Genomic DNA, 19,132 nt, shown 5'->3' on the forward strand with positions numbered 1-19,132 from the left:
CCGCAAAAGGAATTGACATCTTGTGGATTTCAAACACGCACTGCAGGTCAGTTTACACTGAGTAGAAAAAAAAAGCACAATGGTCATGAGATTTCTATAAATCCCATCCACTGAAAGATGCTTCGTTTTGTTGCAGTGAAAATATGCAGTATCAAAAACTGACATGTCTGTAATAAGTGAGTAAAATAAATAAAAAACATGCTAAAACTGTAGGATAAAAAAATGGAAGAGTAAGCAAGTCTTATTTAAGAGATGGGAAAAAATATATTGTTTTGAAAAGTATTTCTGCGTGCAAAAACCACTGAGCTAAGTAATTGGCTGCAGTGGTGACATGATAGTCACTGCCGCAGTCAAAACACAGACCGGCTCACAGGCAGAGAGTCAGTGCTGCACCCTGGGAGGGAGAGTAAGGCTCTGACAGTTGTTACTAATATAAATGCATGTGGGCTCCACTCATCTTGGGCTACGTTCCCACGATGAGCTTTTGGTGCGTTTTTAAGTTGTTGAATTTCTGCACCTATTAGTTAAATTAGGTTACTTGCATTTTTTTTTTTTATGTATTTTATCGCCTTTATGGTTTTTGTCTTGTCTGGTGTGTCATTCTTTAAATACAGCTGTATTGTTTTTGAAAGTTTCTGGTATTTTGATTTCACTTAACTTTATTGACATACGTAGGTACGGATTACATGTGCTTTTGATGACTTTCCAAGGCAGAAACCACTCTGTCCGCATCTACTCTCCATCCAACCTCCAAGTGGATGTCATATACCGACCTCCAGGCTCGGTCACTGCCTTTACTGACCAATTCTCCTCCTGGCTTCTTTACTTTCTCTCTGCTGACATTCCCACAATCATCATGGGCGATTTCAACATCCCCACTGACATTCGCCAGTCAACAGCATCCAAACTCCTGTTGCTTACGTCATCCTTTGGACTTCGTGGTTCTAATTTCCCAAATGGGGTCACATTTGTGGATTTTCTGCTGTTCTGGGATCTCAGTAAAGAACATCTGTAAACAATTCCAGCCAAATTTGCTTTTAAAAGGCCAAATGTCGCTGACATATTTTAGTAAATACTAGAGATGAACAATTTGAAACATGCTGCCCTGGTCCTGCCTCCAGCCGGTTATCACTTGTGTGTTCTGGCATCCTTGACGCCTCTGGCATCCTTATTAGGCCCATGTAATAGTGCTAGTTAGTGGCCAGGATGCTGGGCGCAGGTGTGAAGACCCGCTGCCACAGAGGACCAGACTGGTTGCTGGAGCATGGCGTGCGAATTGAAATACTCTAGTAATGCCTGTGCTCATAATTCTAAAGCATGTTTTCATAAAACTCTGCTTTGTGCTGCCCCTCTTATTTCTCTTGAATACATTCTGGGTGGTACAATTCACCTTGTGAATGCCACGTGTCCAGAAATCTAAGCTGATAATTAAGCGGTCTAGGAAGAAACCTTACTGTCCGTTCAAACATTTCCAGGAGAATCAACAGAAAACAGCATAAGGGTATGTGCACACGATGCAGAAATGCTCAGGATTTTTTCCTGAGCGTTTCTGCATCTCTCTGGCAGGAAAAAACGCATGCGGATTGTACATGCGGTTTCCTGCCAGGGACATGCGGAAATGAAGCGGTCTTCACTTTCATTTCCGCATGCGGGTTGACAAGCGCTTCCCAAGCGATTTTAGCATCACTTGGAAAGTGCTTGTCAACTTCACACTATATAAATCCATGCAACCGGCATGGATTTATATAGTGTGTGAATGTCAAAAAATAAAAAATAAATCTATACTTTACCCTCTGATGGCCCCCGGTGTCCTGCTTCATCGGTCCCGGCTGCCGGCAGTGAAGACTTTAGGACCTTCCGACGTCAGCGTCACGTGACCCGTCACATGACTCTGACGTCAGCGAAGGTCCTTCTTCATTCAACCGCGAAGTGCCCGGGAAGCCGGCAGGACGCAGCGCGGGCCGTCAGAAGGTGAGAATATATATATTTTTTATTTTATTCTTTTTTTTTTAATGGTACCTGGGTCTGGATGAGAGTTCTCTCATCCACACCCGGGTACCATCCGCACATTAGACCGCATGAAAAGCGCATCAACATATACAGTGATGCGGATTCCATGCGGTCTAATGCAAGTCAATGGCGGCAAAAGAGCAGCGTTTCCGCAAAATTAATTGACATGCTGCGGATTTTTGACCGCAGCATTTACGCTGCGGAAAAATCCGCATCATGGGCACAGCACATGCGGATTTCCATTGGGGAACATTGCTGCCCTTCTACCATGCGTTTTTCATGCATTTCCGCGGCGTTTACGCAACTGCAAAAACGCCGCGGAAAAGCATGAAAAACGCATCGTGTGAACTCAGCCTAATGCAGGATTGGAAGAAAAGTGTTGTTTTTTTATATAGAATACAAGTATTAGGAAAAAATCTACGGAGAACTGACAGGCCATGGTAACTGATACCGAAAGAGATAAACTGAAAATGCTGCAAGGTTACAAAACAGGTGTTCAGCCAACATCTGGTTTAATCGGCTTTACACTTTTCTTCCTACAAAACTAATTCACAATTTACATACAATCATTTAACAAGTAGATTTATTATAGACTTAAATATTTACAAAGTTAGCATCTTAAAAAATATAAAGTGTTTCAGAAAAAAAAAAAAAAACGCTGAAATAAGGCATTTCGGTCATCATATTTTATGAGTGCACTTATTTTTGTTACTGCATAAATATGTGTTATAGAAAAAAGTTAAAAACAGAATACATTGTTTTTTTTTTAACAATATACATTTAGGGAATCAGCATTTTATTATTATTTATAAAAACAATTAGATTTCTTTGTGGGTAGAAAATATCAAACCAATTGATACAAAGATAACGCCATGATTTCTGAAGTCTTTTTTTATTCTAATTCATACAGGAAGTGAAGCACTTTTTCACAGCATCCCTGTAATAGAAAAATAAAGAAGATAATTTGTATATTAAAAGGGGATCTACAGGAATAGAAAAATATAATAGGGAGCAGCATTGTAAATATATTCCCAAGTACCTTCAATTAGAAAATCACACTTGTTTTATTTAGGGAGGTAGTCACTGCAGGAATATTAAAATGGTTGCCACCATCTAGACTATTAAAAAGATAGATGCATGTGCAGCAGGAAGCTCCCACCCACCGCCTCCATGTGCAGCAGGAAGCTCCCACCCACCGCCTCCATGTGCAGCAGGAAGCTCCCACCCACCGCCTCCATGTGCAGCAGGAAGCTCCCACCCACCGCCTCCATGTGCAGCAGGAAGCTCCCACCCACCGCCTCCATGTGCAGCAGGAAGCTCCCACCCACCGCCTCCATGTGCAGCAGGAAGCTCCCACCCACCGCCTCCATGTGCAGCAGGAAGCTCCCACCCACCGCCTCCATTTGCAGCAGCAGGAAGCTCCCACGCACTGCCTCCATATGCAGCAGTAGGAAGTGCAGCACCCACAGCCTCTATGTGCAGCATTAGATTGTACCACACCCACCGCTTTCATATGCAGCAGTAGATGGCACCTAACCCATCACCTCTATGTGCAGTAGGAAAGCTCTGCTTCTAGTGGATATTTTGAGCCAACACTAGAAATATCAGGGGTGCTAGGCCATGAAAAGGAAAGGCTTAATTATAACAAAAATCTTCTGTGTTTAATTATTCGGCAAAATTGTAGTACATTTGATAAATATACTACAAGGTGTAATAAAAAAAAAATTAAAAAACTCCCAGTTCTGCTTGAAGGCCCACTTACAGACAATTTTTTTCCCCCAAACTACCAATGTTATAAATTCTACAAAAACAAAAACACATTAGTTTATACATGTACCTTGCAAATGGAATAAAAGAGAGGCTGTACCTAGAAAACAAGAAACAAAAATAACTTCACACAATGCTGGCAAAATGAAAACAAGTTCCAATATAAGTAGACAAAGGCATAAATATCACACACCCACACACAATATGGCTGAAGACTACTGGGACTCTATATTCTAGAGCTGGGTTCTCCAACTCCAGTCCTCAAGGCCCACCAACAGATCATGTTTTCAGGATTTCCTTAGTATTGCACAGGTGATAATTCCATCACCTGCACAGGCAATAATTCCATCACCTGTGCAATACTAAGGAAATCCTGAAAACATGATCTGTTGGTGGGCCTTGAGGACTGGAGTTGGGGAACACTGTTCTAGAGTGATGACAACAAGATAAATGTTTTTAGAACTGATTGCTTCAAAACTGTATAGCGTTGCAAAAGTGAGGCATTAAAGAAATATGCAGAGTGCCTACAGTGAAACATGGTGGTGGCAGACGCCCCAGGAGAGAAGGTGAACCAGCGCCCCCCCATTACTGACCCCATATGGACCTCACTCCCCAAAATTATGAGCCACTGATTACTGGTTTTGTAGCAGAATCAGGAATCAAGTTTTGACACAACTGGCACAGAAATAGACTTTTTCAAAGTCTTTTTTTCTGAGGATTTTGTAAACCTCATGGTGGGCCAAACTAATTTGGACGCTCAACAATTTTTGGCAGAAAACCGCTCATCATTTTATAACTGGTCTCCTGTAGATGCAGTAGAAATCATGAAGTTTTGGGGCCTGGTCCTTCATATGGGGATCCTGAAGAAGCCAGAAGTTCGGCAATATTGGAGTGTTGACGTTTCGTAAGACACTCCAATGTTCCGAATGATCATGACCCGGACACGTTTTGAGGCTATCAACAAGTTCTTGCATTACAACGATAATGCACGGTGTTCTGCACGAGATGACCTCAACTTTCATTGTCTTTTCAAAGTTCGGCCGGTCATCGAGCATGCCAACAACAAGTTTGCTGAAGTGTTCGTGCCCCAAAGAGACATCTGCGTGGATGAGTCCCTAATTCATTTTAAGAGGAGGCTTGAATTCCGATAGTACCTGCCCAGTAAGAGGGCCAGGTATGGAATTAAGCTGTATAAACTGTTTAGAGTTTATAAAGAGAAGGACTCCCAGATTGAACCCCCTGAATGCCCCCCTGTCCTGGGAGCGAGTGGGAAAATGGTGTGGGATTTGGCGCACCCACTTCTGGATCAAGGTTAACACCTCTACATGGATAACTTTTATACTAGCATCCCACTCTTCAAGTCGCTCCCTGCGCGAGGTACCGCAGCCTGAGGTACTGTTTGCAAAAATCAGAGAGGCCTCCCGAAGACGCGAATTGGACAGATGCTCAAAAGGGGTGACAGCAGAGCCCAATGTGGCGACCACCAGCTGGTGGTCAAGTACAAGAGGGATGTCCTTCTCTTGACCACCATACATGGTGATAGCTGCACCACCAGCACTGTACGAGGTTCCTCTACACAGGTCGTCAAACCAGACTGTGTAGTGGGGTACAACAAGTATACGGGGGTGGGAGTTGATCTCTCTGGTCAAGTCCTCCAGCCGTACAGTGCTTGGAGAAAGGCCAAGGTGTGGTACAAGAAGCTGGCCATGCACATCGTACAGATGGCAATGCACAACGCTTTCCTTCTATCACAATGTGCAGGTCAGACTTCCACATCGTACCTTCACTTCCATGGAGGTAGTGATCAAGGCCCTCATATTTGGCAGTGGTGACTGAGCGGGCCCCAGTACATCCAGAACTAAAGCACCTCGAATCACACCAGGCCAGCATTTCCCGGGGGAGGTCCCTCAAACAGGAAAAAAAAGGTAAGTCACAAAAGAGGTGCCGAGTGTGTTACCGAAGGGGAATACGCCAGGACACCATTTATCAATGCAACACCTGCCCCGACAAGCCTGGCCAGTGCATGAAAGAATGCTTCAGAAGATACCACACTTTCATGCAGTACTAAATTAATTTCTCACTTACACAACTGACGTATGACACTACATTATGAAATTCACATATCAGGAATTAGTAGATCAGCTCCAAAAAAGGGGGCACTTGTTGGGCATTTTCACTGTTTAGGCACAGTCAGGGGCTCTGAAAACGTGACATGACGCCCACAGACCATTCCAGCAAAGTCTGCATTCCAAAACGTCACTCCTTCCCTTCTGAGCCCTGACTTGCATCCAAACAGTAGTTTTCTCCCACATATGGGTTATCAGAGTACTCAGGAGAATTTGTACAACAACTTTTCGGGTCCAATTTCTCCTGTTACTTGTGAAAAAAAAAATTGCGCCTAAAAGGTTTTTGTGGAAATTTTTTTTCACGGCTCTACGTTATAAACTTTTGTGAAACACTTTGGGGTTCAAAGTGCTCACGACACATATAAATAAGTTACTTAAGGGGTCTAGTTTCCAAAATGGGGTCACTTGTGGATGGGTTGCCACTATTTAGGCACATCAGGGGCCCTCCAAAAGCGACATGGCGTCCGCTGTCGATTCCAGCGAGTTTTGCGTTGAAAACATCAAATGGTGCGCCTTCCCTTCCGAGCCCTGCCATGAGCCCAAACGATGGCTTTCCCCCACATATGGGGATCAGTGTACTCAGGAGAAAGTGCACAACTTTTTGGTTTTAATTTCTCCTTTTACCTATGTGAAAATAAAAATAATTGGGGTCTAAAGTAAAATTTTAGTGAAAAAAAAGTTAAATATTCATTTTTTTTCCATTCACATTAGATTAATTGCTGTGAAGCATGTGAAGGGTTAGTAAACTTCTTGAATGTGGTTTGAGCACCTTGAGGGGTGCAGTTTTTAGAATGGTGTCACTTTTGGGAATTTGTGTCATATAGACCCCTCAAAGTGACTACAAATGTGATGTGGTCCCTAAAAAAAAAATGGGTTTTGTAAATTTTGCTGTAAAAATGAGAAATCGCTGGTCAACTTTTAACCCTTATAACTCCCGAACAAAAAAAAAATTTTGGTTCCAAAATTGTGCGAATGTAAAGTAGACATGTGGGAAATGTTATTTATTAACTATTTTGTGTGACATATCTCTCTGGTTTAAGGGCATGAAAATTCAAATTTTGAAAACTGACATTTTCAAAATTTTTGCCAAATTTCAGTTTTTTTCACAAATAAATGCCGGTCATAGCAAATAAATTTTACCACTAAAATGAAGTACAATATGTCACAAAAAGACAATCTCAGAATCAGGGGGATCCGTTGAAGCATCCAGAGTTATTACCTCAAAGTGACAGTGGTCAGATTGTAAAATTTGGCCTGGTCATTAACATTCAAACCACCTTTGGGGGTAAAGGGGTTAAAGCCAAATAAATATACACTGGAGATAGGTAGATAAATAAAAATAGTGCAGCACCAGTAGTAGAAAAAATAGATAATGGGTGCAGAGCCCCTCAGGCAAAACCAAATTCTTAAATATCCAGACAAACAGAGGCAGCACTCTGAATGCTGCCTCAGTTTGTCCTGACAGACGGACCTCTATATATTTTATATAAAAAAAAATCTACACACTCGAGTTAAAATGTCAGGTTTTGGTCATATTAAATAAAAATATGATCTTACCAAGCAGAATAATTTGAAAACCATTTCTACCTTTAATATCCCATAATAATGCTCAATAAATTTAATAACCCTTAATATCCTTAATTCAGTTGAAAATAAAACTTTCTTTTTCCACCCAAAAAGATTTCAAAGAACTAAAAACAATGAAGTTGCATAAAGATGTACACCCTTAAAAGGGTGGTCCGGTCTAAAACAACAAGTCTGCAGGAATTCTATGTGACGACCAGAACCTAACTAGACTGTTTCCTGTGCGCTCAATCCAAGTGTATTTGCGAGGCCTGAAACAGTCGATTTGGTTTCTTGCCGGGAATATGTTTATCGCATATTTGCAGTCACCAAACAGCCGTTCCTGGTGCAGACACCGGAGAATCCTGACAGCGCGCAGTGTGTGCTATGTGAGGATTCACAAGTCTGCAGTCACATAGAGTTACTGCAGACTTGTCGTTTTAGACTGGACAAACCCTTTAAAGAGGACTTTTCAACAAATATTTTATGTCGAACCAGACACACCATGTAAGCAGAATAAAGCTTTCAGTTACTCACACCCAGATCTGCTGGGCTCCAGCAGGTCATCACTGCAGTGAGGAGAGCAGACTTTGTAATGTTTCGGAGCTTGTTCTAAGTTATTGTGTTGGGGGGGATGGGTGAAGGGGCGATCTTCATCTTTCCCTAGTGTCTGCTTATGATAGGTCAGGTTCAGAAAGAGGAAGAAGTACATGCTCCTAGTAGAATCTCTCTGGCAATGCCCATACTGACTTAAAAGATAAAAAGTTTAAGAAAAAAATTAACAGTTTGGGTGACGAATACTTTGATTGCTAATATCTTCACAATGGAGAGAGGGTATAAAAAAATGTATTCTGCTCTGCCACTATTACATTGTGTGACCAGTTGAACGTGAAAAAATGTTGTGAAAGGTTCTCTTTAAACTAACACTCACTTTGAAGTACCCTTTGAATTGGTAACAGCATGCAGTCTTTCTGCGTAGGAGTCTATCAGCATGGCACATAAAGAGTTGACAATCTTTGCCCACTCGATTTTCAATTCGATCCAGGCCTTGGCTCTGGCTGGGCCATTTCAAAACTTTGATTTTTTATGGTGAAGAATTTCTGTTGGCAAATTGGAGGTGTGCTTAGGGTTGTCATGCTGAAAGGCGATATTACTCTTCAGTTTTTTAGCAACGGCTTGAAGGTTTTGATGCAAAATTGACTGATGTTTGGAACTGACCAGAATTCCCTCCACCTTAAAGAAACACTCCCAACTGTCTTCTCTGTGACATAACTGCAAATGCGACTAGCTAGCTCACACTATGTGTGAGCCAGAAGTCTATTTTACAATATAAGTCTAGGGAGCCTCATTCTGACACTCTATAGCCTTACATTGTAAAAGCCACTTCTGGGTCACACAGAGCAGTGTGACCCAGAGAGTCTGTAGAGGGGTGATATCACTGAGAAGAGGAGAAGAATGGAACTCGTAACCGGAGAGAGCAGAGGTAGATGGAGTACATTAATCCACTCACACTACATTGCATGCATATATGCACACATTTAATCAATACAAAACCTACTGGAACTGCTTCTTTAACAAAATCCCCAGTTGCATTTCCCGAAAGACAGCCCTAAGGTATAATGCTGCCTCCACCATGCTTCACTGTGGGTATGGTGTTGCGTAGTCTTCGCTTTGCACTAAACATACTTTTAGGAATTTTGGCTAAAAAGGTCAGCCTGGGTCTCCTCAGACTAGGATACGTTTTCCCACATGCTTTTAGTAGACTTGATGTAGGTTTTTATTTCAGTTGTTTTTTTAATCGAGTTTTACAGATTATAGGAGACATTAAAGGTGGAAAAGTTCTGAAATGATTCTTCCTGGTATGATTATTTTTCATTGCAAAACTATTGCATTTTAGCAGAAGTGTATAGACGTTTTACTGTATGACATATCTAAACATCCCCAGCTTCCACTTTTTCTCGTTTTTAACATTCTATTACCTGGTACATTCAAATGAATGCACGGTGTTTCAACCATAGCACTGATGTGATTGAGTGTTTTTCAAAGCAAATATTATAAAAAGCCCATTATTAGAATGACTAGCTGACCACGAGCCCACCAGGCTGATCTTCACAATGGGGCTTGCCCTCTATAAGGCATCTTGATTCCTTCACAAAACACATAGAAAGTAGCAAAGATAAGACAACTTTATTAAAACTGGTTTCCCACGATAAACCAGTGAACATTTGTTGGGGGAAACACGAGGAACTGTGATCTCTTGCTTTGACGATTAACGGAGGTACCAATAGATAGACCTTATATTTAATCACTTATCCATTGGATAGATTATAAATGCTTCAGGCTGGAATCCTCTTTTAAAAATCAAATATACAGTTCATCAAGTAACTGATGGCCAAAAATATTCATCATGAAATTACTTACCAAGTCATCGCTAGAAACTGTAGGATACAAAATAGAAGTGCCAGGCCTTTCTTTTGCCACTGGAAGAAAAAAAAAATGGAAAAACATAAAAAATATTAAATGGTTGTAAATTACAGCACATATATCATGTGGCGGTGGCCACTCAATATGTGGGCAGCGGGGACAGAAGCTGCAGTGACTTCTTCATCACACCCCTGAAATAGGACATCAGGGACGGTAGTGACAGAAGCAGTGTAAGTTACTATAACACTCCCTCCGATGACCTCCTGTTTCAGGAGGGGTGATAAAAGCCACGAGCAGTAACAGTAGTGCTATCCTCCCGTGACGTCCCGTTCTAGACTCCCCTCAAACAAAACGTCACAGCAAGAGAAAAAAATAAATAAAATTAGCAGGATAGGGAGGAAAGTAGAGAATTTTGTAATAAAGCTAATTACAGAAGTGGCTAGGGCTTAAAGGTAGATATTTATAAAAGGACATTATAGGTATTGGACAACCCCTATAACTTCACTCAGTCTCAAGATATTATTGGAGCCAACAAGCAGATTATTATGGCATATCATTCTTCAAATGGGAATAACACTGTGTATGGGCAGTTTGAAGGAAAGATCACCATGAACCTAGATTACTAAAACGTGTAGATACATGAAAACACACAGATTTTGAGAAAGACTGTCTTCACAAGAAAAAAAACAATGCAAAAAAAAAACAAACCTTCTGAAAAAGGGGATATGTCATCCTAATCATGCTGCCCAAACCACAGACAGCATGAATCAGAGCCTGGCAGGAATTGCAGCCAGGTATAATTTCTCTGAAATGCTCCAAGGTTTCAGAGAAAATATACTTTATAGAGATCCGGCTGGGAACCATAGGCAGAGATGAGATTAGACCAATGCCGTCCTCGGTTAGCACTTCCTGGCACTGCACTAGGTGATTGACAGGTGTATTCCATAGCGAGAGACCTGTCAATCATCTCTAGCAGCTCTGCAAAGAGCCAGCTGGGGGCGGTACACAGGACTAGTCTATAGTCTCTGGCCATGGTACCAGGCTGGATCTTTAAGATATACTTTCTTGGAAACACCAAGTTATTTCAGAGAAATAAAAATATACCTGGCTGCAATTGTTTAGCCAGCCTCTGTGATTCATGCTGCTGCAGTTTGGAAAGCATGAATAATATGACCAGTTCCATTTAAAGTGAAATATCATCCCATTTGGCACTATTTTAGCAGGACATTCATTATGCTTAGAACACAACAACTCTGAAGGCTGTGCGGTCATGAAATATGCTACATTTAAAGTAATAGACATATTAAAGGTTACCGGAAAAAAAAAAACTTACCCAAAGTGCAGCGCACAGTGTACAAGCCAAGCAAAGCTGTTCAGGAATAATAAAAAAATGCAATAAATAAATAGAAGATTATTACCGTTTTACAGCTCCATCAATTAGGCTATGGGATCTAGAAACTAAAAGTTGGTTATCAAATACTGATAAGTGCCACCTTCATCTACTGACAACCAATGTTCCTTGGTGCTAATGTAGGGAAGGGAAGCAAGGTTTCCACATTATTTTCTATGCATGTGGAAGTGAACAAGAAATGAGGCATAGATAATCACTGCAATGATGTGGCGAAATCGCACACGTAATATGACTGGAAACACAACTAACAGGTTTACTAGTTTGCAGGTTTACTTCTTTGCATAATCTGAAATTAGACAAACACTTTGGGATGTCCTACCCATCTCTGAAGGATCACTGAAGCGTTCATTACTCACCAGCATAATTATTGTTGCAATAAGTCTGGTTGGCTCAAACATCTTTTTAAGTTGCTTAAGTGGACCCATAAGAAAACATGTGCTGGAACGACAAAAGAAAGTAGAATTAAGAACCCCAAGAATATAAAATCATAGTCCCACATATTTGTGTGCAAACTTCCTATAGCCAGGGACGTTTAGTTGTTGTAAATGCACATCACAGTACTTGAATCTGCTCCCTTCTGCGGTGTGATTTTGGATTAGAATGGAAACCTCAAAGTTCTGGTCAGATGACTGTCAAAACCAGCACTCAACAAACCCATTGACTTGGCAACTGTTGGGTTTTACCAAGGCGCTTATAAATCTGATGACCAAACATTGCTGTATTTGACCTTTCATGCCAAAAAAATGACATCCTACTACAGAGCCACTGATGCAGATGGGGACATATACCCGTAAAAAAACAATTAACATTAACCTGGGCCAAATCAATAAAACCTCATTATATTGACACTTAAAATCTAGATCCCTTTGTTAGGTAGGTGAAATCAATGCACCCATTCTTAGAACGTTACAAAGGATCTGCTATGACCTGGACCAGTGGAAGTGTCAGAGCAGACGCGAAACGGCAGTCGTCCATTGAATCCACCGCACCCTCCGCCAGCATGTCTTGCTTACTGCAATAAAATACTCAATATTTGGCTGGCAATGGTGAGTGCTTCTTTTCTTTTTCTTCTTAATGAACAAAAGATCTTCTATAAAATATGGAAGATATGTACAGTGGTTCCTCTACGATGGTACCTATTTACATAATTCATAGTGGAAGGAAATGCTTTTCCAGCTTAAAAATCCAAGTTCACAACCCCTTGCAATTTAATTCTGAACCCAAGTTGTACCCTGTGTGTGCAATAACTAAAGGCGCAATGAAACAGAACAGCAAAGTCTAAGGGGAAAAGGGTGAAATTCAGGAAACAAAAAACAAAAGTACAAGTCTGTTCTTTATCCTTCCCTCCCTTCAGGATTCACATCTGATAATTTGAAGAATGCGAACAGGACTCAATGCAGACCTACTGCTAGATGCAGAAACCATGAGTGTTATGTCTATGGATGATTGCGGAAGGCAAACAATTGTTAGTCACGCAGTACAGAAGACAACAGAACTCATCTGTTAGCATATCAATCACCAATCATCACGTGGCAAGTGACATGGGTGGACTATGGAAATATCAACTGCGGTGATGGTTAGTACTGGTATGTTAGGCAACAGCTGAATTAGCAATAACCTGATCCAGTCTACAAACATGGGCGTATGTTTTCACAAAATATTCTATTCATTTCAAATTGCTTTCCCACCCTTTCATGCTGCCCATATACCAGTTTCAACTCTCAAGCAGATATAAAATTAAAAAGGTTGTCCACTTATGACAATGTCCCTAATAAACCAATATAGCTTTTCTGCCTTGCTTACACCTTGCCCTGGCACATACTCTGCACTCACAGCCATCACTGCCCTCTTCAGGACCGTTAGCTCCTTTCTGATTATATTTCCCATCATTCCTTGTGCTGGGCTACAAGCCAGCAGGGAGCAGACCCCTGTAACTCTGCCAAATCCCTCCCACAGCTACATCTTGCTACTCACACACAAGCTCAGCCAGCACAATCTACTAACCAGCCGAACTTAAAAATATCAAACGATAAGAAGAAGTAGAATTATCACTTAAAGGGAACCAGTCACCAAAATAAACACTATTACTCTGCAGATATGGGGTTAATCTGTAGGTTAATAGCATTATTAGCCTGCACGCACGTAGCCGAACCCTGCTGGGTGAAAAGGAACCTTGAGGCTGTGTGCCCACTTTGCATTTTTCAAGCGTTTTTGATGCGGAATTTCCGCTGCAGAAACGCTTTGAAAACGCTTGGTAATCCGTGCCCCATGATCCCCAATGAAAATCTGCATGTTCTGTGCCCATGCTGCAGAATTTTCCGCAGCGGATTTTCCTTGTGGAAAAATCCGCAGCATGTCCATTATTTGTGCGTTTCTGCATGCGGATTTGAGGTCCCAATACCCTTATTCTCCCCAGCAGCATTCGGTTTCAGTCCCCGCTCTGAGTATACAGAGCTCTGGCTGTAACCGCACCCCCGGTCCTGACTGACAGCCGGCCCCAAGGCAGAGCGAGTGTCAGTCAGGGCCGGGGGTGCAGTTACAGCCAGAGCTCTGTATTCTCAGAGCCATGACTGAAACTGAATGCTGGCTGGGAGAATAAACGTAATTTTCTCTCTGCAGCATTCGGCTAAGTGCGTGCAAGTAAATAGTGTTTTTTTTCTGGTTACAGGTTCCCTTTAATATTGAGCAGAATGGAGTCTGCTGATTAGTTGCTACAGCTAATACATGTTATGACAATCAAATCCACAAAATTTACTGATGATTTCATAAATTTTATACAAAGAAGTGAAGCATATTGCTCCTGTTATTCAGCCCTTGTATTTTGATCAACAGCTCCCAAAAAAATGTCTCCACAATCACCCTAAAACTGTATTTCCCTACACATTATGACATCACCACACAGCATCGCGTCCCCACACAGCCCCCTCACACAGCATCGTGTCCCCACACAGCCCCCTCACACAGCATCGTGTCCCCACACAGCCCCCTCACACAGCATCGTGTCCCCACACAGCCCCCTCACACAGCATCGTGTCCCCACACAGCCCCCTCACACAGCATCATGTCCCCACACAGCCCCCTCACACAGATAGTGTCCCCACACAGCCCCCTCACACAGATAGTGTCCCCACACAGCCCCCTCACACAGATAGTGTCCCCACACAGCCCCCTCACACAGATAGTGTCCCCACACAGCCCCCTCACACAGATAGTGTCCCCACACAGCCCCCTCACACAGATAGTGTCCCCACACAGCCCCCTCACACAGATAGTGTCCCCACACAGCCCCCTCACACAGCATCGTGTCCCCACACAGCCCCCTCACACAGCATCGTGTCCCCACACAGCCCCCTCACACAGCATCGTGTCCCCACACAGCGCCCTCACACAACATTATGTCAACCCTCACCTGCAAAATCATGTAAAAAAAAAAAAAATAGACTATTCACCTAACCCTGTTCCCCCCGCAGCTCAGGTGTACGCTGTGTACTGAGGCACGGCTGGCACGAAGTAGTGACAACATTGCGCCTGCTGCTTCCTCAGACGGAAGAGGGAGCTGAGGAAAGTCAGATGTCAGGTGTAAAGCGGCTGCATGTTGCGGGACACCACTGCATAAAGCCTTCTAGCTGTCCCAGTCCGTGGGCGTCACTGGAACAGTCAAAAGGCCACATGTGGCCGCAACCTGCATTTTGTCCAGGTCTGGTATAGAATAAGATTGGCCATTATTTAATGTAATGAGAGATGTTTGATTACTATTATGCTGTAAGCATATTTTGTCATGCTCTGGTATTCTTGACTCAATAAAAAATTATGCATTAAGTTGATGGATCATCATACTAGCAATGTGTGTACCCCTTTCTGTACTTTTGTAGTTTGTTTTTCCTTGGTTTTGTACTAAAACATAACTTTTTGTAACTGGGTGTTCGTTACCTGTTTTGTTTTTTTTTTTAGATTTTTGTAGTCATCATTTTTTTAGTTTTTGCCTTTTTATCTACTTCTTTTAAGAGCCTTAATTTTTTATTTTTCCAACAACAAACATAGCGATATAAGGCCTTGTTTTTTTGCGAGAGGAGTAGTAGTTTTCAATGACACCATTTACTTTACTGTACAATGAAATAAAAAATAATTCCAAGTGGGTTGCAATGGTGAAACAAATTGCAATTCCACTTTGGTTTGTTGGATTTTGTTTTTTACGGTGTTCACTCAGCAGTAAAAATGACCTAGCAAATGATTCTCCAGGTCAAGTACAATTATGTAAAAACCAAAAAAGTGGTGAAAACGAATTATCACATTTGTTAAAAAAAATATATATAAAAATTAACATATACATTTTAATATATATATATATATATATATATATATATATATATATATATATATATATATATATATATATATATATATATATATATATATATATTTCAATTGATGGAGCTGTGTGGGGGATTGTTTTTTGGCGTGACAATTTTACTGATACCATTTTGGGGTACACACAACATTATTGATCACTTATTAATATCATTTTTGGGTGGAACTGCGGTAACAAGGAACTGCAAAGCTGGGTGGCAAGTAAATGGTGAGATCGCACCTGCTCCCAGAGACCCCCCACAATGTCATCACACCGGCTGATGGGTTTTCATGGCCTGCTGAAGGTCCTGCAGCTGCGATCTTTGTCATCCTGTGAAGCCCAGTTTGTGGCTGGGCTTCATAGGAGAACATCATTTTGCTTCTATCTTGCAGTACTGTTTTACTGCTGTATATAGAACAAGCAGATGATTGCAGACAGTTCCCTAAAGGAATTAAAAAATAAAGATTTTAAGAAAATATCAAAAGTATGAATTAAAAAAAAAAAAAAAAAAGGTTCAAATATGCACATTGGTATCACAATGTCCGAACAACATCCAAAATGAACCTAAATGATAAACGACGTAATGAGAAAAAAAAAAAAAAAAAAATAGATGAAACTGGTCGGCAACCCCCTCCCCCCTAAATAATGCATATACATACGTATTTGGAGAATCATGCTGCCAACTCATTTTTATTTTACACTTAAAATGAACCTGTCATTAGGATTTTGCTACGTAAACTACAGGCAGTGGCAGGTTGGCACCATTACACTGATTAAAATGATACCTGGGTTGATGATATCCATCTTGCACCTGTTGTTTAATCTTTGATTGCAGTTTGGAGATAATGATATGCTCGTGCTCCGAGGCGGGCCAGCGGGTGGGGTTTTATTTGATGCTTATTGTTATCAGCTTAAATGACAGGTCACTGATCCTTCAATGACAGCCTCCTATTTTAAATACTGCTCTTGCGCAGTTCAGATTGTGGTCTTTTAAAGACCTCAATATTTAACACAGTATTTAAAATAGGAGCCAAGTCACTTAAGGTTCAGTGACCTGTCATTTAAGCCTATAAGCATGAATATAAGAACAGAGTACCAAATAAAGCCCCGCCGGCAGGCCCGCCCCGGAACACCAGCATATCATTATCTTCAACCTGAAATCAAAGATTAAACAACAACCACAGGACGGATTTACCATATTTTTTTGACTACAAGACGCAGCTAGGTTTTAGAGGAGGAAAATAGAAAAAAATGTAAGCAAAAAATATGGTCATGATGCACTGTTATGGCGGAGGGGGTCTGCTGCGGACACTGTTTATAGGGGTAATGTTCCCCAATTCTGTACTAATATCCCACATCCTGGTATATATGGCCCCCCCTTCCTGTTATACGTGGCCCCCATCCCCATCCTGGTATGCATGGCACCCCTCATTCCTCATCCTTGTATGCATGGCACCCCTCATTCCTCATCCTTGTATGCATGGCACCCCTCATTCCTCATCCTTGTATGCATGGCACCCCTCATTCCTCATCCTAGTATGCATGGCACCCCTCATTCCTCATCCTTGCATGCATGGCACCCCTCATTCCTCATCCTTGCATGCATGGCACCCCTCATTCCTCATCCTTGCATGCATGGCACCCCTCATTCCTCATCCTTGCATGCATGGCACCCCTCATTCCTCATCCTTGCATGCATGGCACCCCTCATTCCTCATCCTTGCATGCATGGCACCCCTCATTCCTCATCCTTGCATGCATGGCACCCCTCATTCCTCATCCTTGCATGCATGGCACCCCTCATTCCTCATCCTTGCATGCATGGCACCCCTCATTCCTCATCCTTGCATGCATGGCACCCCTCATTCCTCATCCTTGCATGCATGGCACCCCTCATTCCTCATCCTTGCATGCATGGCACCCCTCATTCCTCATCCTTGCATGCATGGCACCCCTCATTCCTCATCCTTGCATGCATGGCACCCCTCATTCCTCATCCTTGCATGCATGGCACCCCTCATTCCTCATCCTTGCATGCATGGCACCCCTCATTCCTCATCCTTGCATGCATGGCACCCCTCATTCCTCATCCTTGCATGCATGGCACCCCTCATCCCTCTTCCTGGTATGCATGGCCCCTTTCATGCCCATCAACACTATACACAAAAAACACCAAGGTTGCTTACCGGTAGCCGGTTTTTCCTGAGCCCATGACAGCACACCTTGAGAGGATCAGCCCCACCAAGGACGGGAAACCGTCTGAAATAAAAGGGCGGCACCTCTCCCTCGCTTCAGTTGTTTACAGAGCATTGAGAGGACCTCCCTAAACAGGTTAGGCACATAACCAACACCACAATATACATATACACACCACCCCAAACAGTGCACACCAGGGTGTGAGAAACATAGAAAAAATAAGGGGGGGAAACTACGGGTGCTGTCATGGGCTCAGGAAAAACCGGCTACCGGTAAGTAACCTTGGTGTTTTCCCCTCCCCCATGACAGCACACCTTGAGAGAATTTTGGAGAATTTATGAGCACCCTAGAGAGGGACCACCGCCTGAAGTACCCTTCTCCCAAAAGTGAGATCAGAAGAGGACAGATCCAACTGATAGTGCTTAAAGAAGGTGGATGGTGTAGACCTAGTAGCAGCCCTACATATCTGCTCGATCGAGACGTCTGCTCTCTGCCCAGGAGGTTGCAACGGCTCTGGTGGAATGAGCCCTCACATTATCCGGGGCTGGAACCCCTGTGGACGTATAGGCTAAGCTAATGGCCTCCCTGAGCCACCTAGAGATGGTACCCTTGGACACCCCGTGACCTTTCCTACACCCTTGAAAGGCCAGGAACAGAGAACAGTCTTTCCTCCACAGACTAGTCATGTGAATGTACTGTAGCAGGGACCTCCTAACATCTAGGCTATGGAACCTGACTTCCCCTGGGTTCTTGGGATTGCTGCAGAACGAGGGTAGCACAATCTCCTGACTACGGTGAAATCTAGACACCACCTTGGGAAGGTACGCTGGATCTGGCCGCAAGGTGACCCTATCCTCAAAAATTTGTGTGTAAGGAGGATTAACCGAGAGGGCCTGCAGATCACCCACCCTACGGGCTGACGTTAAGGCCAATAGGAGGATGGTCTTAAGGGTGAGAATTTTTGGAGAAACCTTGTGTAGGGGTTCGAATGGTTCACTAGTAAGAGCGTTCAAGACTAAATTCAGGTCCCAAGGAGGAACACCCATGGACCTAACCGGTCCTGCTCTGGCACAGGACTTGATAAACCTCGAGATCCACCTATTCCCAGCCAGATTACAATTGTAGAGTGCTCCCAAAGCTGAAACTTGAACCTTAAGGGTCCCTGTAGCTAGACCCAGGTCCCGCCCCTTTTGCAGAAATTCCAGGATCCCCCTGATCGGAGGTTTGCTCGATAGTGGGATATCTATAAACTCTAGGAATTTACCCCAAACTCTGCTATAAATCTTG

At 42.6% G+C, this 19,132-nt stretch overlaps 1 protein-coding gene across 2 annotated transcripts in view; it reads right to left on the bottom strand.

The window, feature by feature from the left end:
• Positions 1–2,540: 2,540 nt before the first annotated feature.
• The window catches only part of SFT2D1 (SFT2 domain containing 1), a 110,950-nt gene continuing 94,358 nt past the window's right edge, over positions 2,541–19,132 (bottom strand). The window contains exons 4-8 of one of the 2 annotated variants that reach the window (XM_073673259.1): positions 11,658–11,739; positions 11,224–11,259; positions 9,888–9,946; positions 3,848–3,877; positions 2,541–2,947 (exon numbers count right to left, since the gene is read on the bottom strand). In XM_073673259.1, coding sequence (XP_073529360.1) covers positions 2,908–2,947; positions 3,848–3,877; positions 9,888–9,946; positions 11,224–11,259; positions 11,658–11,739 — 247 coding nt within the window. In that variant the 3' untranslated portion in view covers positions 2,541–2,907. The remainder of the gene's footprint in view (positions 2,948–3,847; positions 3,878–9,887; positions 9,947–11,223; positions 11,260–11,657; positions 11,740–19,132) is intronic. The other variant, XM_073673258.1, reaches the window with a different exon arrangement.

Source organism: Phyllobates terribilis, unplaced genomic scaffold, assembly GCF_046119375.1.
Source record: "Phyllobates terribilis strain yellow unplaced genomic scaffold, ASM4611937v1 Scaffold_3__8_contigs__length_932513732, whole genome shotgun sequence".
NCBI classification, from domain to species: Eukaryota; Metazoa; Chordata; class Amphibia; order Anura; family Dendrobatidae; genus Phyllobates; species Phyllobates terribilis.